Source organism: Mesoplodon densirostris, chromosome 16, assembly GCF_025265405.1.
Source record: "Mesoplodon densirostris isolate mMesDen1 chromosome 16, mMesDen1 primary haplotype, whole genome shotgun sequence".
Taxonomy (NCBI): domain Eukaryota; kingdom Metazoa; phylum Chordata; class Mammalia; order Artiodactyla; family Ziphiidae; genus Mesoplodon; species Mesoplodon densirostris.
In genome coordinates, this window is record NC_082676.1 from 8,070,838 (window position 1) to 8,094,694 (window position 23,857).

General features: G+C 44.9%; 1 protein-coding gene across 1 annotated transcript in view; it reads right to left on the reverse strand.

Moving 5' to 3' along the window:
• The window catches only part of DOK5 (docking protein 5), a 141,182-nt gene that overhangs the window by 3,227 nt on the left and 114,098 nt on the right, over nt 1–23,857 (reverse strand). The window contains exon 7 of the mRNA XM_060077857.1: nt 6,677–6,797. Within this exon, the coding sequence (XP_059933840.1) occupies nt 6,677–6,797 (121 nt within the window). The remainder of the gene's footprint in view (nt 1–6,676; nt 6,798–23,857) is intronic.

A 23,857-nucleotide genomic window follows, 5' to 3' on the forward strand; every position in this document is an offset into this window, starting at 1 on the left:
AACACTTTGGGAGAAGCAGAACTTCCTCCCAAAGGCAAGGACATATGATAAGAGAAAGAGCAAGCCCTGGACTAAAAGTCAGAACACTGAAGTTCTAATGTCAGGCCCTCCACCCAGTGGCTATGTGATCTTGAGCAAGTACTCGACCTCCAAGGGTCTCAGTTTCTGCCTTCATTGAAATGGAGAAGATAGTCCCACTCTTGCCAACTCGAGCTGTTGCCAGGTGGACCAAATAAGCAACATGGAAGATGTCCCGCAGAGTGACGCAAACATCTGATGCCACTCTTTGATTTCCTAAAATTATCTAAAGTCACATCTGATCAATGATATGTGCCTATTTTTTTCTTTTTTTTTTTTTTTGAAACAAGGGACGCTATCTTCCGAGGCAGTTCCAACAGAAAGGTTCTAAAATATTGAGCAACGGAGCTCCTTAAGATTAAGAGCAAAATTCCTAAGATGTTAACTTTGAGGAGGAGGTGAGGGCATTTGAGAAGAACATCGCAGTGAAGCTGGACACAGCCAGCTGTCTCCTAAAGGCCCTTGTGCACCAGCCACACTACCTCCGTTCTGCTCTTTGAACACGCCAGCTCGTTTCTACCTCAGGGCCTTTGCACTTGTTGATCTCTCTATGGACAGTGCTTTTCCCTGCTTCTCAGTATGGCTGTCTCTTCTCAGACTTCAGGTCTTGGGGTAAATGCTGCAGCCCCTCTAAAGAAGTCCCTTTGTCATCATCCTCCCCAAACCGACAACAGCTCTGCTTCACCATTCTCTACCACAAACACCTTCTTTTCAACCTGACATGGACCAAATTTGAAATTACATATATGTGTGTAATTACTGACTGTGACTCTCCTTTCGACTATAAGCTGTAGGAGGGCAGAAACAAGCCTGTCTAGTAGCCCCAGTATACCTCCATCACCTAGCACAGTGCTTGGCATAAAGTAGATGCTCAATTAACATTTGCCCAATAAATGAATGCGTCAGTGAATGAATGGAGAGATGAAAACCTCAACTCCTTACTAGATAGGTGATCCTGGACACATCACTAACCCTTCAGATTCTGTGTCTTAGCTGCACATGGGTGTAAAATACTCTCAGGTGGCTGCTTTGTGGACTAAATGAGACCATGTATGTTAAGTTCCTAGTGCAAAACCTGGAACACAGCAGATCCTCAAGAAATGGTAGCTTTTATAAAGATACTCAATGAGTGTCCAGTCTCCCTTGTATGGAACAAATCTGGCACTTTACTAGAGGTATGTTAATGTTTGTTTATATAAAGAAGGAGAGACAAGATTGCATGTTCAAATAAATTTGCAGAGCTCTGATTTAAGCAAGACTAAACAGATTTTTCACTACAGGACATCTCAGAGTCTGAAAAATACTGATTTGCTTTCTGAATCTCCTAAAGGAGAATTTAACATGTAGCATTTTGCCCCAAACTTATTGGAGCATAGTACTTTTCTGGAGGAAGGTGATATCGACCAGGGTTAGGACAATACAGAAGACAACTGGAAAAAGATGACTCTGGTTATTTTATACAATGAATTCTTAAAAGAATCCTGTGAATACGGTGCTCAGCACACTGTTGAATGCTTCCGTTTCATGAATTCCTTCCCAGTTTTCATGATAAACCTCACAAGTTGATTCTACATATACCTAAACATAGAAGAGAATTTAGTTTTGAAAACCGGCGAATGGGGTGGGAGAAGCAGTGAAGGTGGATTGAATACGTCTTAGTGTAGGTGGGTGTGTCCGAACCAGCACCTTCCTCTCTCCACCAGAAACGGCAATAATGTGGTAATTCCAAAACCAACCAGCAGGTGGCTCTCTAGGACTAAATTTGGAGAAGAAAATTTTCTCAGACCAGTTGAATGAATTCCCTCTTAAGGGTCTGATCTCCGAGAATAACCACCAGATCTGTCAGAAAACGTCCGCTTGAAATACATTAGGGTAGGTGAATTGGCCAGAGGAATTACAACTCATGGATACCAGCAAAACAAGAAGAAATTACGTGCTGTGTAATCTCATCCTGTGGCACACAGGGTCATGATGTTATTAGTTTTTCTCAATTTTTTTTTCTGGGGGTGGGCAGAAGGGAAAGAGAGCAGGTGGTATAGGTGGAATAGATGAACTTATCCCAGTTATTTGTTGTGTACGTGACCACCCCTGATCAGAAGCAAGATAATGTTAGGTAGTCTGTGAACATTTTTTTTAATCTATCAAATTTACTGGTAAGTTGAGCCCCCAAACTGCATACACAGCACGTATTAGCACTGTATCTTAATGAATGCTGGCGACTAAAAAGCAATCCACAAGGTAAAATAAATATGGACAAATCTGCACAGAACACGCTGGTGAGGAAATATCTCAGTAAACATTGGTACAAATTAAATATCAAAATAAAATACATTTACATTAATTCCTACACAGGTAACAAAAGTATGTGAAAACAAATAATTTGATGAAATAACTGGTACCAAAAAATGTATATAAATGAAGCAAAAAAAAATGAAGCAATTACAATGCCATTATCATGCACAGAAATATTCCAAGATAATAGGACATTTCAGTGAGTATCAGCATGCAGTCAAAACAGGAATAATATAAGAATTCTATTGGAAATTTGTGTTCATTGAAGGTCATACTATATAACAAAGAGCAAACAATAACAGTTTTAATTGTCATCTTCAAAACCTAGAACACAATCATCTTCAAAACCCTATAAAATTATCAATCACAAAGTCGGATAATCCATCATCTCTGAGGGAATTCTGTGGCATTTTTTTCTCATCAGTGGTTATTTCATTAGAAACTAAGCTATCACTATCTTCAAATGACTGTTTTGTAAGTATTACTACTGTGCTCATTTGGAAAATCCATACCAATAAACTTGAACTTAAGTTTACAGTAATGCAGGCAGAACCTTGTTTTATTGTGCTTCACTTAATTATGCTTCGCAGATAGTGCATTTTTTTAATTGAAGATTTGTGGCACTCCTACATCAAGTAAGTCCGTTGGCACCATTTTTCCTAACCGCATTGGCTCACGTCGTGTCTCCGTGTCACATTCTGGTAATTCTCACGATATTTCAAACTTGTACATTATTATTATATGTGTCATGGTGACCTGTGATCAGTGATTTTGATGTTACTACTACGAACCTGCTGAAGGCTCAGATGACAGTTAGCATGTTCTAGCAATAAAGTATTTTTAAATTAAGGTATGTACATCTTTTTAGACATAATGCTATTGCACACTTAATCGACTACCGTATAGCGTAAACATAACTTTTGTGTCCACTGGGAAACCAAAGAATTTGTGTGACTTGCCTTTTCACAATATTCGCCTTTTGGAGGTGGTATGGAATCGAACCCCGAATATCTCCAAGGTCTGCCTGAAGCTTTTGAGTGTTGAATTATAAAAATAATAGGGGCTTCCCTGGTGGCGCAGTGGTTGAGAGTCCGCCTGCTGATGCTAGGGGACATGGGTTCGTGTCCCACTCCAGGAAGATCCCACATGCCGCGGAGCGGCTGGGCCCGTGAGCCATGGCCGCTGAGCCTGCGCGTCCGGAGCCTGTGCTCCGCAACGGGAGAGGCCACAGCACGGAGAGGCCCACGTACGGCAAAAAAAAAAAAAAAAAAAAAAAAGACAACAAACCTAAAGATGAAGATTTATCAAATAAACCCAAATCCAGTTCTGATGAGTCGTTTGGTCGGTGGCTTGCGATTTTGGACACAAACAACAGAACCGTCTCAAAGCACATGAGTTTCTTCCTTTGCGGTGAGGGTTTGCGTTGCTCCGCTCCCCTTGTAGAGACAACATGATCACTACTGTTATTTCGGAATTAGTGGGTCACTCGTCTTTTTTTTTTTTTTGCGGTACGCAGGCCTCTCACTGTTGTGGCCTCTCCCGTTGCGGAGCACAGGCTCCGGACGTGCAGGCTCAGCGGTCCTGGCTCACGGGCCCAGCCGCTCCGCGGCATGTGGGATCCTCCCGGACCGGGGCACAAACCCGTGTCCCCTGCATCGGCAGGCGGACTCTCAACCACCAGGGAAGCCCCGGTCGCTCGTCTTTGATGATCATCCCAGATCTGTCAGCTGTGTATGGTTTTCCAACCATAATATGGGCTTTTTGCATGCACGTAAATCTGTGTTTTTTATCATTGTGGTTTAAAAAAACTATGTCTGTATGCTGGAAAACAGAGTTGTTTTCTTCGTAGCAAACAGATGTAGACACTGTCAGAGGTAGTTGTATAAACCCAAGGAGCATATAAACCGCATGCTAACAGTATCTAAAACATCTGCTTTAAACTTAAGAAGATTTTTTAAAATATTAAAGGGTCTGATAAGACCCTTAGCCTTAAATCATTTCTGATGAATGCCTACTCGTTTTGGTTAAAGAGAGTTAGATTAGTTAAAGTAAGGATTGTAAAGTGAGCGTCTTCTTCATATGACATTTTCTCTGTCCGGATTGTCCTGAGGATTTTTAAACTCTGGGATATTTGCTAATAAATTCTGAAACTGCAACACATACTAAATATTCATGACATTCTCACTCTCATCTTGCCAAACATGGTATTCTGGGGAAATCCAGTGATTCATCAACTTTGATACAAGTTGACTATTCTCAAATTACCAGGCTGTCTCTCAGGAATTCAAGCAACTTATCCATTTTCTCTTTACGAAGCCTACATCACTTTGGTTCTCTACTTTCTTTTGCATTCCAGACACACAGAATCTGAAAAGACATACCTTTTTTGTAAAGATTATTTGGGTTTGTGTAGACAGTCAAGTTACAAAGCAACTCCATAGCTTTTTGTGAGTATATGTTCATAACACATGCTTCTTTTAAACCTTCAGTAATTACTACTGGTATGTGTACAGTTGATCTTATTGTGTATTAGAAAAAATATAGGTAATTGGTATAGCAGTATAAAGACAGTAAAATATACTTTTAAAAATAAATATATTTAAATAGAAGAGATGGAAGAAAATTGAATAATGGTACAAGTGATATGTAAATGACAAAAACTGTGATGATATAAGTCAAATGCTGCAAAAATTTCTGAATTTGTTCTGACCTGAAACCAATGGCATTTATAACAACCTGATCTAACCCAGCCCTCCCTCTCTGTAGATGTGTCTTGGAAGGTAAGCTTATTTATCAATTATCAAGGCAGTCACTTGTCACTCCTACAGGCACTCAGGACATAATTTTTGAGCATCCACGCTATGTCATGCTCCCCACAAGTGAACAGAGCCTACAGTCATAAATACTAGAATGTAAGGACCTTCAGTGCCCTCTTAACATTATACGGTCATTCAACAAATATTCACGGACACCATGCAAGGCACTGGGGGATAAAATAACGAGGAAAAAACAAAGACACAGGTCTCCTGCCCTCCTTGGTGTTACTGCTTCTTGGAAGAGCTAGCCCTGAGTCAACTGGCCACGGAATTAAATATGAAATGAAAACTGTGGTGGGGCTATAAAAGAGGGAGCCCTCATCTGCATCTTAGGGGTACACACGACTGGAGATTCTACACCAGTTATGATAAAGTCTGGGGGACCTGCCTTGGAGTCAGGGAGGGCCCTGGAGGTAAGACCTAGAGATGACAAAGAGTTACCTCGGACAGGGGAACGGCACAGAATTCCAGGAAGAAAGACCAGGAAAAGCTCTCTGGGGGAGAGATGACCAGCAGAAAGGGCCGAAGGGAAGGCTGGGTGACTCGGGTGCAGAGAGCAGGTATTTACGGCCAAGGCCATTGTCTCCTGTGGCCATTCATTCGCTCTTGCATTCATTTATTTAGCAAGTTTCTGCATACGAACTAGGTTCCATCCCGTAGATGTTCTTCCATGTTTGGGGATCTTGGTCCTCATCAGTGGAAAGGTCTTCAGCAAGAACCCCCTACATAGGCCTATTCATTTATTTATACGTTACATATACACAAGGTATCCTTAAATATAAAACATACAAAGATACATTTGAAAGGATAAGAAAATGTTTTAACATTTTTCTAATTGTTCCCCTTGTCCCTCCACGGGCCGTTCTGTACCCTGCTCCAGAGATCACTGTTCTGGAAAAGGGGCCTCTTAGGATTGGCTTAGAGTCACAGCAGAACCAGAGCCCAGGACTCCCCGTGCCCCAGGCCACTCCCTTCCCAGGAGAGCATGGGTCCCGAGCTTGAGAGTCATGAGCATCACCGGGGGGCTTGTTAACACCTTCGGAGCCGAGCCCCACCCTCCGAGGCCCCACCCTCCGAGGCCCTGAGGGGGCCTGAACGTCCGCACCGCCAGCGGCACGCTCCCAAGGAATGCCGAGCTGCTAGACATCAGTCCGCTCGACTATGTCCCCAAGCGCGGGCCAGACCTCGTGTCCAGACCCCGTGTAGGTCGTTAAAAGTGAACGCCGCTCAGCCACTCCCTACACCTTAAAATCTAGCATCTCTGGGGGTGAGGGCCCAAGAATCTGCATTTTAAACAATTCCCCCCAGGACACTGTGATACAGTATAAGTGACGGGGAGTGAGACCTCGACAGGGGCCAGGATCTGGGAGGACGGGGGCTCACCAGCCTGGCGTGCAGCAGAGGGGAGGAGCTGAGCCCTCTCCCCACCCCTCCCCCCCAGCCATCTGCCCCCAGCCCTCCCCTCCCCCACACAGTCCGCCCACGCTCACCTTGCAGGCGGTAGAGCTGCCCTGTGCTGTGCTGTCGCGTGATGTGCTGCCAGTAGGCGCTTCGAGGCAAGGGCACCATGGTGCTCAGCGAGGCGGCCCGCTCACTCATCCTCATCTGGAGCTGCGTCAAGGAAGAGAGCGTGTGTCAGCAACCCCGGGGCCGCGAGAGACCTGACCCAGGGAGCTCCACGCTGGGAGCTGCAGAAGCACGAGCTGGCCCGTCAGCCAATCAGTGCGTACGTACGGCCCCATGGTGGTGGTGGACGCCTGTCGGTTTCACTGACTTAGCAGCATCCGTTCTTCAGCCGGCTGGCAACAGTGCATTGATTTTCCTTGGGGGAACTTCCCTCCCATTCAGTTCAATCGATCCGGTCATGGTCAGACCCCACCACTGATTCAGGGGTGACCCGGTGACCTGCGTCAAGCCAATAAGATACAATCCCTGGGGACATTTATCAGGACTTTTGTGGAAGAGAGACTCGGTAGAGGTAAATTAAGGGGTTTTTCTGACTTTTTTTTTCGTTGCTGAATCCCAGGGTCTAGATTATTTCTGGCACGTGGTAGATGCACAAGAAATACCCGTTGAATTAAATGTTTATGAGTTTTCTTGTGGGGTTGCTGAGAGGACAGGAGATGGGCCTGGAGCCTATCTTGGAACCATAAAGGGAGAACATGCCAGTCACTGGACACTATTCCAAAAGAGACAGCCAAGAAAAGGAGGGGAGAGTCCCGACAAGCTCCACTGAGACCTTGGATCCTACCTGAACCAAGAGACTAGCCTGGGACTTCTCAATTATACAAGCCGATTATTTCTGTTCAGTTTAAGCTGATTTGAGTTGGGTTCTATCACTAGTATAAGAAGAAGAGCCTTGTCTGCCCCTACAAGCACCTGACCCTCATTCCAGACACTGAGGGAGGAAGAGGAAGTCGTAGCTTTTGGCACCAAACATCTAGGAGTATCCATCCTGAAAGATACAGTGTGAGGCCCCAGGTCCTTGGGGAGTAGTCAATGGCCTGTCTGAACACATCGTGGGGGAAGATTCAAAGAGAAGACAGCTTAGTGGGATGGGCAGGAGGTGAACAGAAGGCAAATGGGGACAATGCACGAAGAAGCGCAGGTGGGGTTCATGATTTGAGGCAACTGTCCAGCCACCCTCTCCTCTAAGCCCTGGTCTAGACACAAGCATGATATACTTTTATTGTGTCATAACATGAGAAATGACAATTCTCAATGTTTGATTTCCTGGAATTGCTTGAATATCAAATAACCCACCCCAGTGGTATAAAAATGTGCTCACAGATACATGGATTTATATAGGGATGGGCATTAAGATACAGTTTGCAATCATGGAAAACTGGGGGCAACTTAAGGCTCCATCACTCAGGACCTGGTTAATTGCAGAGATACATTGGAATATTTGGCAACTGCAAACCAGAGGAAGGCAGATTTACATCAACTAAAAAGGAAACATTGTATCATTAAGGAAACTGAATCGCAGACCACTCTATCTAGTAGAATGCCATTTTAACTGCTCATATGAGGAAAGCTGGCATTAAATATTTATCCATTTGGGTTCAGTGAGATGATACCTGCTTAGCACTTGCCTAGCACAAACTAGGTGCAGGAAAAAATGGAGGATATTATTATAATGAGTATAAACTGCAATGCCCACTGAAAGATCTTTTTTTAAGAGAAAACTCCCCACTCTACACATCTCATTAACATGGTAGTTCCAGGCATAATATCTGCATAGTCACTCAATAAAGTCAAAATAAAATGAGGCTTCACACTCTGGAGAACAAAACTCATTGTAGTTGACGAGACTGACTTTTTAAAAAAAGATTGTAACCATCTTTCTAAAGACAATTTTAATTTATATGTCTTGCATTTACATGTGATGGATTGGATTCTTTATCACAATAGCACAATTTTTTTTAAAATGAGTCTCCAAGTAGAATTACATAGCAGTAGGTTTCATGGGGACATTTTTTCCTAAACACGTCCTGTTAAATCAAAAGGGCAAAAAGCTGAAAACAAAAGCTAGTAGAGAAGTTCTGTGGCTGTTTCTCTATTTCTGCAGAAACGAAAGTCTCAAAAGTTTAAGAGCAAAAACCAAAACCAAACAAACCAAAAAAATCTATTTACCAGCGACTTCTGGTGACATTCAACCTCAAAAACATGGAATACAAGAAAATAAAGAGAGGAAAAGAACTGAATTCTCACGGTACTGATTATAAGATTTTCTCAATATAAAGGGATTATATTTAATGTAATAAAATTTTTAATATAAAGCAAATATTTGGGAAATAGCTGTCAAATTCAAATTACTCACTATATTACTGTGAATGTATTTCTGCAGCCCAGCATGATCTGACTGTTTTTTTAGAAGCTTATTTAGGAACAAAAATAAAATGACACTAATGTCATGTGTCATAGAGAACATTACAAAGCCAGGTTCTCTGTTTCTTCCTCAAACCTTTGAAACAATATCTAATTTTATGAAAGAGGCATTTTAATTGTCTTTGGAGAAAAATGCCGAGAAAAGTCTTCTTATTTAACAATGCAAAAATGTCTGAATTCTCGAAGATTGAGAAGACTTAGGAAGTCATGTAGTGAAGAGTCTAGCTGGAAGGTGTCCACCCTCATGCTTCTTTTTTTTATTATTATTTCAAATATATCATATCTTTTTTATAACTTATTTTCTTCACCCGAACAATGTATTGTTAGCATGTTGGCATCTCTACAACAGCATTTTTAATGTCTACATAGTATTCCATTATACGTACGTATTTGTTTTTGTGTTTTTTTAACATCTTTATTGGAGTATAATTGCTCTACAATGGTGCGTTAGTTTCTGCTGTATAACAAAGTGAATCAGCTATACGTATACATATGTCCCCATAACCCCTCCCTCTTGCGTCTCCCTCCCACCCTCCCCATCCCACACCTCTAGGTAGACACAAAGCACCGAGCTGATCTCCCTGAGCTCGCCCTCATCCTTCTTTATTGCTTTAAGTGACCCTTCCCCTCTGAGCTTGCTACCCTTCCCATCTCGGACCGCACTATGGCGGGGGCCTGCCATTTCCACCCACCTGTGGTGCCTCCCCCCTCCCCCCTTCCCACCACTGCCTGGATCCCTCAGCCTGAGAGCTGCCCCCATTCCTCACCTAGCTAACACCTGCCTTCCCTTCAGGAGGCAGCTCAGGAATCACCTCCTGACGACGCTTCCCCCTTCCTGACGACGCTTCCCCCTTCCTGACGCCAGGCGCTCCCAGCAGACACCCCACAGCCCTGCTCTTACTCTGATCATTTCACTGTTTTGTGACAGCCGCTAAACTAGCCCACCTCCTCCTGTAGCCCATGCACTCCAAGCAAGTGGGGATTATATCTTTTATCTCTGTGTCCCCAACACCTAAGCGGGGCCCCCAAAGGCTGAACAAATAGAGGATGGATGAATGAGCCAAGGAACCCAGCTCTTGCCCAGGGAATAAATCCTAATCAACCCAGCAAATCAGAAGCACTGTTAGCCCAGAGCTGAATTCCTGCTGAAGCTCCAGGCCCAGGTTAAACTAACATGGTTCTCGGGGGCTGTGGGGAACGTGGTAATAAGACGGCATCATTCTAAAGATGGAGATGCAGAGAATGGGCTTGAGGACACGGGGGGACGGGGGAGGGGAAGCTGGGATGAAGTGAGAGAGTGGCATGGACATATATACACTGCCAAGTGTGAAATAGTTAGCTAGTAGGAAGCAGCTGCACAGCACTGGGAGATCAGCTTGGTGCTTTGTGACCACCTAGAGGGGTGGGATAGGGAGGGTGGGAGGGAGACGCAAGAGGGAGGGGATATGGGGATATATGTATCTGATATATGTAGCTGATTCCCTTTGTTATACAGCAGAAACTAACACACCATTGTAAAGCAATTATACTCCAATAAAGATGTTAAAAAAATAAAAAATAAGACCATCATTCTACCCTGCATTCAAGTGATGAGCAGAAGCAGGGCCTCAGGGAAAGACCTGCTCACGTGCACGCGTGTGCACAATCGGTCAGGACAGCCCGACGGCAGAGGAGTTCAGCTCTGCACATTTATTCATTCTACTAACAGTGTTACTCAAGATCCCGCCAGGGAAGAAAGGCAAGGCTTTGTGAATGTCAAACAAATGCCTTCTTGTACTTCAACACTCAAACTTTCCCCCTAAACAATAGGGATGCACATAGGTCTCTTCCTAAACCAGCCTCAGCGAGTTCTGATGCTGCCCAGTGGCCTGAGATAATCAATCAACGGATGTAATTGATTGGGTTTCAAGGTCACACAAAGCATTGTGCTGCAGAGGGTGGCAGGGAGCCGACCATGAAGTAGGATACCTGTGCTCCCGTTCAGGCTGTGCTCCAGATGAGCTGTGTGACACGGGACACACCCCTCCCCGCGTTTAAGCCTCAAAATCTCCTCTCTCATGGAACATCCCTTCCTAAGGAGACAGACAATAAAACTAAACAAATAAAAAAGAAAAAGACTGCCATAAAAAGGAATGAAGTCCTGACACACGGATGAAGCTGAAAACTTGATGCTGAGTAAAAGAAGCCAGTCACAAAAGACCACATAGTGTATGATTCTATTTATATGCAATGTCCAGAACCGGCAAGTGTAGAGAAAGCAGATGGGTGGTTGCCTAAGGCTGGGTGGATGATGCCTAAAGGAGATGGGTTTCTTTCTGGGGTGATGAAAATATTCTGGAGTTGACTGCAGTGATGCTTTCACAATTCCGTGAATATATTAACACCATTGAACTGTACGGTTTAAAAGGGTGTACTGGGCCTCCCTGGTGGCGCAAGTGGTTGAGAGTCCGCCTGCCGATGCAGGGGATACGGGTTCGTGCCCCGGTCTGGGAGGATCCCATATGCCGCGGAGCGGCTGGGCCCGTGAGCCATGGCCGCTGAGCCTGCGCGTCCGGAGCCTGCGCGTCCGGAGCCTGTGCTCCGCAACGGGGGAGGCCACAGCAGTGAGAGGCCCGCATACCGCAAAAAAAAAAAAAAAAAAAAAAAAAAAAAAGGGTGTACTATATGGTATGTGAATTATATCTCAATAAAGCTGTCCTCAAAAAATGTAAAATAAAATCACATCGTAGTATATGTTATATGGACTTTTGTTTTATTTTGTTTTGTTTTTGCGGTACATGGGCCTCTCACTGCTGTGGCCTCTCCCGTCGCAGAGCACAGGCTCCAGACACGCAGGCCCAGCGGCCATGGCTCACAGGCCCAGCCGCTCTGCGGCATATGGGATCTTCCTGGACCGGGGCACGAACCCGTGTCCCCTGCATCGGCAGGCGGACTCTCAACCACTGTGCCACCAGGGAAGCCCTGGACTATTTTCTTAAAAAGTATGATGTAATGAGGTAATGGTGGCTACTTCCTGTCAAGCAGTCACAGGGGAAGTACCATTTAAATTTGTGTGACAACTGGATAAAGCATGGTTCCCCATCATTATCATCGTCAACAACACAGATAGATCCTCTTAAAAACCTCCCAGTACTCACAGTGAGGGAAATGGTCATTGTCAAGGCCCTTTTCTCACAATAATGGGCAAATCATATCAACCCCCTTGGGAGAGAAAACATTCTAATGACCGCGGTACGTGGCTTGTCAGCAAGAAAAACAACCATCTTCTCCGCTGCCAAGCACAGTTTTGGTTTCTTCGTCCTTCATTTGGTTTGGCTGACACTTACCCATTGCTTGTGCACTTCTTTTATGAGTCTGAGATCAGGTGTGCAGGGCAGTGGGGAGTCTCTGCCACAACACTACACCACACCGTCCTTCTCTGGAATCCATCCGTTTTTACAACAAAGCATTGTGTTTTGCAAAACTGAACAGCACGACAGGAGGTAATGTTTGCTGCTACAATCAGCCCATCGTGAGTATGCTCCTATGCTGCGTATGTGACATTGTTCTGGATCCATTCAGAAACCAGCACAAATCGTCACAATGGCAAACCGATGACGACTTCACGACCTAATTGCCTCCTCATCAGACTCTTAAACTTCCACCGGGCTGCCCCTTAAAGTAACTCAAGTGGGGTGTCTGCCAAGAGCCACTCTGCATATGCAAACTCAACCTGGGCCCTGAAGTCACCGAACAAGGACACGGTTTTGACAACAAGATCATGCTGTGAGTCACAGTTACACTGACGCCCAGTGTCTGCTCAACATGAGAGACTTCCAAAACTCATCTGATGCTCGTAGTAGCCCTCAGTTCAGGGAAGTATATATAAACCAACTTACTTTCTCTGGGTATTTTAAGCACAACATGTGCACAAAGTTGAATCCGAAGGAACAATTCAGTCCGAGAGAGAAAAAGTAAAACTAGGTTCTAAAAGAAACCCGCACTTCAGTGTCTTTCTCTCATTCCACCCAAACTCAGCTGTGCCGGTGACACCACCCTTCAACTCGCCGGCATTCTCCACTCGGCTTCCTGAACTATGCCCTCATGTTCTGCCTACTTATTCTCCTGTGAAAATCACATTTGGCAACAGACCCTACCTGTGCTTTCTGGACCCTGGGTCAGCAGTTCTCCGAGCTCTCCAACTTTAGCAAGCAAGAATCATCTGGAGGGCTCATTAAAATGCAGATTCCTGGCCCGCATCCCCACTGTGGATGGGGGATTTGCATTTCTCCCAAGTTTCCAGATGATTCAGATTGTACTGGTCCAGGGACCACACTTTGAGAACCACTGTCCTATGCTATTTATCACCTTTGGACCAATAACTCTGGGAAAAAGTTTTCCACTGTAGTAAGAGCCCAAACTCTGGAGTCAGGAAACCAAGGTTAAAGTCTGGAATCTGCCACTAAAAACTGTATGGCTCTAGGCTAGTTATTTAACCTCCTTTAGGCGTTAATAACACGTCAGAAAAAAAAAAAAAGAGAGGAAAAAAAGTTCCTGCTTTGCAGCTAATTCCAAGAACACACATGACTCATCGTGGGGTTCCATCAATGTTAGCAATATTTCTAATTAGCCCTATGTCAATCAAAATACTATCTTTAGGGCTTCCCTGGTGGCACAGTGGTTGAGAGTCTGCCTGCCGATGCAGGGGACACGAGTTTGTGCCCCGGTCCGGGAAGATCCCACATGCCACGGAGCGGATGGGCCCGTGAGCCACGGCCGCTGAGCCTGCGCGTCCGGAGCCTGTGCTCCGCAACGGGAGAGGCCACAACAGTGAGAGGCCCACGCACCGCAAAAAAAGAAAAAAAAGAAAAGGGTAGATCTTTATGAAGTGACATGAAACAATTCTAAAACCAAAGGGCCACCATTCCTTATCTATGTGTGTTGGTGGGGAGAGCTCATCATCACTGGGACAGGTTTAAGTACCGTCTATCCACACTGATGACTCTCAAATGTATGTCTGTAGCTCCGATCTCTCCCCTAAACCTCAGGCTCCTGTATTTCACAGCCTGCTCCCCACTTCCACCTAGATGTCCAGCAGGCACCTCTCATGTAACATGTGCAAACTGGAACCATCGTTTCTCACACTCCACTCCCCAAAAGCTCTTCCCCTTCTAGGTCAATGGCTCTTCCATTCAACCCATTGCTCTGTTTAAAGAAGAAGAGAAACCTTTGAGACTACGTTGTTTCCTATCTATCCTACAAGAAAGTTCGACCATCAGCAAATCCTGTTGTTCAACATGTATCCAGAATCCACTTTTCACCACCTCCCTCCCCACCATCCTGATCCACATCATTAGCACTCACCTGGATGCCCAGATGACAGAAATAGTCCCTAACTCTGCTTCTTACTTGTACTCTCGCCTCACCCACCCCCAGTCCTTCCCAAACAGCTGCCAGAGTGCCCCCTTCAAGAGTAAAGCCAGTTTATCTCAGCTTTTCTCAGAACCCTCCAATGACTTCTCAACTGACCCCATGCAAAATCCAAACTCTTGACCACGAATGAAAGGTCATATAGGACGTGGCTCCTACTTATTTCTAGACAACACCTCCTACGCCTCTTCTCATTTCATCTGCTTCAGAGTCACAGCTTTGTACTTGAACGTGCAAAGCACAGAGCTGCCTCGGGGCCTGTGCACTTACTGTTCCCTCTGCCTGGAACAGATGTGGTACATATGTACAAAGGAATATTACTCAGCCATTGAAAAGAATGCAAAAATGCCGTTTGCAGCAGCATGGATGGACCTGGAGATTGTCATACTGAGTGAAGTAAGTAACACAGAGAAAGACTACTATCATATGATATCGCTTATATGTGGAATGTAAAAGAAAAATGATACAAATGAACTTATTTACAAAACAGAAACAGACTCACAGACTTAGAGAATGAACTTATGGTTACCTGGTGCCGGGGGGAAGAATGGGGGGAGGGACAGATTGGGAGTTTGGGATTGACATGTTATATGCTGCTATGTTTAAAATAGATAACCAACTAGGACCTACTGTAGAGCACAGGGAACTCTCCTCAATACTCCGTAATAACCTAAATGGGAAAAGAATTTGAAAAAGAATAGATATACATATATGTAAAAACAAAAAACAAAAAACTGGCCCTTAGAAATTTCCACTCCTCCCTTCCCCCCTCTCTCTGCCAGAGTATCACCTTATCAGAGCAACAAACCTCCTTCATTCTCTCTCCTTTACAATGCCGTCTCCTTCACAGCATTCACCAACTCCTGATACAGTTTTATGTTTATTATCTATCGATGACTGTCTCATTCTCCATAACAATGAGTACACTCTTTGAACCCAAGGACTGTTTCTTGTTCTCTGCTGTACTCCTGCTTCCTAGAACAGGGTCTGACACAAAGTAGATACTCAGACAATGAATGTACTTATTCACACATAGATACCTTTATATCTATTAAGGGATATGACGTTCCGGTAGGATGCAAAAGAAGCTGGTCGTGGGTTTGCTTCCGAGGAAGTAAACTGGGGACCTGAGATGACTAAGCGTGGGAAAGAGACTTACTTTACACTGTGTAACATTTTGTACAATTCTGTATCATGTGTGAATCAAATATTTTAATCCAAAAGCCTTCTATTGAAATCTTCAAAGAAATCATAGCTCTTTTCCTCAATTTGCATACCATTCCACGCACTAGTTTAAAGAACTCTGAAACTACGCATACGGCACTGAGCAATATGTGTAAGTGGCCCCGCTCCTCCAAGAACAGGCTTGTAGAGAGGAAACATCTTCCCACTCCACACACTGTCTTATAGGCCCTCCCCAGTCCCAGCCCTAAGCCCCTTGATCCTCTCCAGATGCCACTTACTAGAAAATGAAAACGGGGGAATTTCAAAGGAGAGTAGAAAACAGGTCTCAAAGGAGCTTAACCTTAATTTCAAATTTCTAACCAGAGAGAATTACTCCAACGATCTCATGAATAGTAAACGTGTTTTGGACAGAATCTTTAAAATGTTAGGTTTATTCCTACAAATTCCAGACCAAATGCCTCTCTTAAAAGAGAATAGTCTTAGACAATACTTTTTTAAAAAAGACATAAACATCAAGCATGTGTTTGTGTAGTATGTGATCTGTTTACCCAGTTTGAGGTAAATCTATATTTCTGAGGTTTATCAAACACCCTTGTAAAGTTCTAGCAAACTTGTACGGTTTGGTGCTGGGAGTAATTCATTGAGATAACTTTGCTGCATTCTTTAGGGTTCTTTCTGCTTGATGAAGCACGTTCATTTAATCAATACAAACCGCTTAAAATGCTAATTGCTTCGCTAAGTGGCGAGAGGCAAATGCTGTTGAACAAGTTTTGTCATCATTGTGGGTTGATGACAGGAGCTATATCGTCCTGTCTGAACAGAGGTCTGGAGAGCGGCTCTTGCGCCCACCTTTCCTCCACCTACTGGACAGGTGTGCTCCCACTTCAGTTAGAGGAGTGATTTCTTAAAAGGATCCAGCTTTCTCCAGTGAGAGAGCTTAACCACATGTTCTTGCTTCCGTAAACACATGAAACACCGTGAACGTATCCTGCTGAGATGCATGTAAAGACTGGTTAAGGTCCGATATAATTAGACCAGGAGGGAATTATAGCTGCATTGACACCTCTGTTCTCAGCACAGTGTATGTTCACTGAATGATCGGTGCTAAGTCTTACTGCGGATTTTTGTATGTATAAAGGGCATCAAAGCACGCGGTCCCATGCTGTGCTCTCTCTAGCTCCAGTGCCATTTCTTCCAGGGACCAAGGAGCTGGAATCTCAGAGTCGCTTTAGAGCCATAGTTCTCAAAGTGTGGTCCCTGGACCAGCATCAGCATCACCTGAGAACTTATTAGACATTCAAATTCCAATGCCTCTGGGGCTTCCCTGGTGGCACAGTGGTTGAGAGCCCGCCTGCCGATGCAGGGGACACAGGTTCGTGCCCCGGTCCGGGAAGATCCCACATGCCGCGGAGCGGCTGGGCCCCGTGAGCCATGGCTGCTGAGCCTGCGTGTCCGGAGCCTGTGCTCCACAACGGGAGATGCCACAACAGTGAGAGGCCCGCATACCGCAAAAAAAAAAAAAAAAAATTCCAATGCCTCACCCACACCTGCCGAAACCCTGGAGGTGGAGCCCATCCACCTATGGCTTAGTGAGCCTTCCAGGTGACTCTGATGCCCGCAGAAGGTGGGGAACCACCGTCCCAGAGTCCACCTTTTCTGCTCCCTCACCTCATCACCGCCCGGACCACAGACACACACTCAGGCCCTAGACATTCTCTCTCTTCTACCTCCAAAGCCTCCCATATTTCCTCCTTCCTTTCAGCTCCCACTGACTCACACCCTGGCCTTTACGTTCCTGCCCTGGCTCTGCACTTACTGACTGTAAGCCACGGAGCCTCAATTTCTCCCTCCGTGAAATGGACCTAATATTGCCAGTAAAATGCATACCATTACAAAGAATGAATGAGACCAACTTGGCAAACTTTTCTGTCAAGCGCCAAATATTAAATGTCTTTGGCTTTGCAGGCCATCCAGTCTCTATGGTACCAATGAACCTCCTCTTTTATTTCCATGTGAAAGCAGCCATAACAATGTAAAAATGGATTGGGTGTAGAGGTGTTCTAATAAAACTGTACTTACAAAAACAAGCACAGGTTAGATTTTGCTCGTCAGCCATAGTTTGCCAACCCCTGAATCAGACCTAGGCTATATGACTTTAAACTACTCCCATGAGATATTTACTGTTGAATGAGAATACCAGGGGGTAGTTTCTTCAAACGTGTAATATGATCACGATTTTGTAAAATCAACAATGACCCCCAAATACTCATATCTTGTGTAGGTATCTATGTGTGTGTCTATCCACCTCTCTGTGTATGTAGATGTCGATTTCTGTGTAGGATTATATGGGTACAGAGGAAAACATGGAAAGATAAGTGCACAGTTCATAGTTCATATAAGTTTTAGGAGTTGCTAAAGAGGGGAAAGAGGCATGCAAACCAATAATAAAAGGGAAAAAATAGAGCACAAATCATCTTCTATACGGTTATATTTTTGCAGTTAGTTAAAATTTCCATACATGTGTTTGTGTAAAAATAAATTAAATAGGATTCAAAAAACCAATCCCGATCTCCAAGGATAGTTGTGAAAATGAAACAAAATAAAGCATGCAGACACTCAGCGTCGAGCCAGATGGAGCTGCTCATTCCAACTTTAATTATCCCTCAATTAGACGAAGCCTCCGAACTCAGTTTTCCGTTCACGCTGTCCCTGCCTCCCCCTCACCCCTTTCAGTGAATTCTGCACTTGGCGTTCTTTGGCTCATTCACTCCCTCATTCCACGCATTTATATACTCGGGGCATCATTTACAAGGCATGCATTCTGCTGGGGGCTGGAAACTTAAATAAAACACAGAACCTCTGTTTCCTCCAGGATTTTATAGTAAATGGCCAGAGAGCTAGTTTAAAGCCCAGCTTAGGTTACATCACCGTCTGCCTGCACAATGGTGTCCCGTCCTCTACAAAACAGAGCAGACTCTCTTGTAAGCAGAGCTCTCCTTCCTGTGGTGGAGAAGATTCCACATCTATGCTCATATACCTAGTGTCTGGTGTGATTCGTATGATGGTACTTAATAAAAAGTGGCTGAATAACTGAGTCACTGATGGACACACTGGCTGACTTGACGGAAGAGATGAATCCATAAGTGGATGAGAAAACTCCCTCATCTTCCATCCCCTTGCCATCTTATCCTCTCTAACTCCCAAGTCAACATCAACAACGCAGGTGGACTTGGATTTAGTAGGTGCCAGACACGATGTCAGGAAACCACAGGCATTACACCACCCAGCAAGGTATGTACCTAATACAACTCCCTCTTTCACAGGAAGGGGAACAAATACTACAGGTGGGGAAGTGACCTGCCCAAGGACACTGAGCTGGTAAAGATGCCCAGCCAGGATGTAAGACCTGGCCTCCTACTGCAGAGCTAAAGTTCATATCAGAATCCTGTGTAGGTCTCAAGAAAGCACAGAAGATGTCATGAAGACCTTAAAGGATGGGCTCATGTTCTGTTCATAGTGATAAAAGGCATCCGAATTTTGTAAATAAATTTTAGAAATAAAATTTTCAAAGCTTAGAGAAATGGCAGTCGAAGGAGGTGCAAGGAGATGGGAACACCCACAGAATCTCGAGGAGCAGAATCTCCCAGTGATTCTCCCAGCCCGTGGAGCCCTCACTGTCCCAGGGGCCTTTGCTCAAGTGAAAATCAACCATCTGCCAAACAGGTGGCCACCCTCGGCTTTCTCATGAAACCCGCGCTTCTGGGCTGCCGAATGACAGATGTTTGGCAGGAACCACCCAAAGAGCTGTCTTCACTTTCTCCAGCTCCTTTCCCTTGTTCTGACATTTGGAGCAGAAGTGATGGGTATTCCTATCATCAAAGTGTTACCGAGATATCACAGAATATTATTGAACTGTCAAGGAAATAGAGCGAGCAGAGGCTTACTTTTGAATGTTACAAACACACACAGAGAGAGAGAGAGAGAGAGAGAGAGAGAGAGAGAGAGAGAGAGAGACAGAAAAGAAAAAGTGAGCAGGAGAGAAAGTTTGCTAAGGGAAAAAATGCAGCAGACACTGCTTGGTGAGCAGAACTCTGGCTGAAACAATGCCTCCACTGTCGCCTGCCGCTTTGATAAAGCAGACTGTTAGTGGAATCAACCATTTGGGGCCAAATTTCCAAATACAGCATCTTGCTGAGCACCAGATGTGCTCAAATGGTTACTTGCATGGGGAATGAAAGTGATTTGCATCAATTTACTTGGGGCCATTTGAATTCTCAGCCATATGCATAAAATAGAATCATCCTTCCCTTTGCTTCTGGTAACTTTTTACAACTCCTTACCGAGGAAACCCTCTCCCCACCTGTACACCGAAATTAATAACCTCTGGGACTATTTTCCCCAGCCTCTCAGAGCAGACTTGCTTGGAACCTGCGCCTTGTCTTGGCACCGGGAGGGAATGGGATTTGGGATTCCGGCTTCATTTTCCTTTTTCTCTATGCTCATAAAATTGTCTATTCAACCCCTATTTTGCTCATTCAACAAAACTTCAGTAAACCCTGGGCCAGGCCCTGGGATGACTGCAGACATGTGGGGCCTAGTCCCCTCCCCTCCAGAGGCCCAAAGCCCTGAGGGGAGCAGCCACTTACTCAGAGGCCAGCTTTGAAAGTTGATGCAAAGGCAGATTTCCCTCGTGTTCAGAGTGAACCTCTAAACTCAACAGCTCACACTCAATAGAAGCAGGTGCTTTCGTGACAAGATGCCACGTGCACGTCGGAACTGGGACCAGTGAGGGAACGAGTGTCTAGTGCTCACTTTGAGCAAGTTCATTGAGTGGAGTGGTGGGCTGGTGAGCAGGAAGGCCTGGACCGCACCCAGGTGCTGTGCTTTGTTTTGCTGCCCTTGCATTGCAAAGTGGCTGTAGCGAACCCCGTGCATATTTACAAGCTCATGCTGAGTGCTCAGCCCTGCTGAAGCCAAGCAGAAGGCAGAAGCCTTACCTCAGTCTGATGCTGCCATGCTTACACAAACACCAGCCGTGTCTTACGGAAGCAACAAACGACAGCGCTCAGCCTCATCACGCAAATTCCTGATGCCACCCGTGTGTATCTCCGCTGCTGCATGGTGAGTCTCCTTCTCCTGGCCCATCCCACGCCAGTTTGTGTGAGTACAAGGGGAATCACTGGAATGGCTGCATCTTACTATGCCTCTCCTAGGTGCCTCCCACGCTCTAGCTCATGTGAACCACACAACACTGCGAGTCCTAAGCACTACTGTTGCTGCCCGCATATGACATATGAAGTAAACAGGGCAAAAGGAGGCCAAGTTGCATAGCTCAGGAGTGACATTCAATCCTGGACACAATGACCCATCAAATTCTTGCCCAAACTTCAAGCAAAACCTGTCCTATCTTCAGAGCTGGTTTCTCAACCTCTCGCAACTGACATTTTAGTCAGGTTGTTCTTTGCTGTGGACTATATGATCCTGTGCATTATAGCATGTTTAGCAGCACCCCTGACCTCTGTGCACTAGGTGCCAGTAGCATCCCACCTCCAGCCCCCTGTCCAGTGCTGACAGCCAAAAGAGACTTCAGCTATTGCCAAATGTCTCCTGGGATGCAGTATCACTCCCCACTGAGAACCACTGGCTAAGGGTAGGTATCCTGGTTGCATCCTGTTTACATATGTTACCTAGGCATAACTCTTGACCAAGGCCAGCTTCAGGGGCTATAACTGTGCAGTTACACAGGGCTCCATGCTGAGAAGGGCCCCATGCTTGATTAGATGCTCTGCTATCGCCAACTTGAAAATCTTAATAATTTTTGAACAAGGGACCCTGCATTTTCATTTTTGAACCAGGGCTACAAATTACATGGCCCATCCTGCTCTTAATAGGATCAGACTTGGCTCTCAAAAGCGTCCCAGCTTGGGAAAAAATTCCTACGGTCACCCTTCTGATTATACATAACAGAGCCTTTAAAAGCTCATCAGGTAATTTTTGCCTTATTGATCTGAAAAATACAAAAGCCTAGTTTACTCTTCTGTAACAGATCATACTGTGACACGCATACCTATAACGTGTTTGCATTTTCCATCATAAACTACGAGATGCGTATCTACCCTGACATCTTCCCCAGTAAGAGCCAGAGAAATGGCCATAATCTTCCACAAAAAGAGATTATCAGGGAAACAAATGTCTTGGCAAAAATTTAAAGGACAAGAGGTGTGTGTGGTTCTCCTAAACCAGGGGCTGCAAACTTGAATATCTAAATGGGTCATGCAGGTATCAGATATGAATAAAACCTTCTGGTTATTGAGATAACAAGAAATGACAAGAATTATAAAAAAACTGAGGAGCAGTCAGCATCTCAAAATGGTAGTTGCTATTCAATTTTGACTCAGGCAGTCACCGTGTTACCAGATATTCTCATTTTTTTCAAAAGACAGAACTATTATTTTATGTGAAACCTTCCATTTTAAACATTGGGAACTAATTTAATCTTTAAAAAATATCATCTGTACCAATACCTTGTCGACCAAACAAAAACTGGTCTGCAAGGGCCAGCTCATGACACCTGCCCTGCAATCTTTGACAATCCTAGCTCCTTTTCCCTGCTCTGGCCCTTTGAGACATCTACCTAAGTTTTCTTGCTGCCTGAAGGCAAGCCAGTAGATAACTTTACCCCTCCCTCTTGCTACTTACATATTGGAGGAGGATTTGTATTTCATGCTTGGACAGGTCAATGACTGTTTGAGCAGGAACCTATAAAGTGGTCCATTTCCAGTTCTGCAGAAGCAACTGACTGAATCTCCCCCAAAATGTTGAAACTTCCATAGTTGGTGACAACCTCTCATCCTGGCACCTCCTCCGAATGCCCTCTCCATGCTGCGCTCTGGTGGTCCGATTCTGGTCATGCCCAATGCTTTAATATCATAAGAAAAAACAGCCATACAAGGCAAAGTATGTGTCTGCTGGTGCAACCAACAGCAGGAACCTCTACTGAAGGATGTCTATGGTGTCTCTAAAAGTGACTGATTCTGGGCCTCCCTGGTGGCGCAAGTGGTTGAGAGTCCGCCTGCCGATGCAGGGGATACGGGTTCGTGCCCCGGTCTGGGAGGATCCCATATGCCGCGGAGCGGCTGGGCCCGTGAGCCATGGCCGCTGAGCCTGCGCGTCCGGAGCCTGCGCGTCCGGAGCCTGTGCTCCGCGACGGGGGAGGCCACAACAGTGAGAGGCCCGCATACCGCAAAAGGAAAAAAAAAAAAAAAAAAAGTGACTGATTCTGGTTAAAATCATAAGTGGCCTCTGATTTTACTGCTAGGTATTTGAGGTTATTGCTTTTTCCTTTGGCAAACTCCTAGGAGAAGAAGTGAATCCACGTGGCTTGGAGGGAAGAGATTAGTTTAAGTAAGTGCATTTGTGTCTAATGCCTAAAACCCAGGGTGTAGAGTGGGGGTCAGGGCAGGCAGAGCAGCAACCATACCTGGCCCCAGGAGCCTAAAATATTTACCATCTGGCCCTTTTCAGAAAATGCTTGCCAACTCTTGGTGGAAATGGATAAATCACTTATTCCCTAACTTCTCAAAATATTAGATTTAAAATGGTGTTGAACTGATTCCATTCATCGCTCAATCCCCATCACCGTTCCCCTCTCTGTCCTCTGCCATGATTGACATTGGGAAAACCATCTTCCTCAGCACTGCCCATCCGGTTGACCAGATGCACCCCCTGCTCTCATGTGAATAACAGGTTCACGTCATGACCTGCTGTCTTGCCATCATCACACTTTCAATTTACTGCCTACTTATGGAGCCCCCATTTTAAACATTAATGTTAGTTTTAGAGTTTGTAAACAAAGCTACAACCTGCGAGCGACATTTAATTTATCTCCTTTTCCCACAGAGGCACAGCCAGCAGCTACATAGTGAACACGGAAAGGCTACAGGAGCTTCCGGCTTGGAGAGGTATTGTATGAAGTCGGGCAGCATTTAATAACCAGGTGAAAGGACCATTAAAACGTACCACTGCACCTTGCAACTTATTAGGTTGTTTTAAGAGACTCAGAAGATGACATCTTCCCCCAAATATATAGGAACAAAAGTCACAGCAAGTTTAAGGAAGAAGCCTGAGTTGCATCTGCATCTATCCTGTCTAAAGAAACAGTTTAGCCCGTCTTGTCTATTATTTAA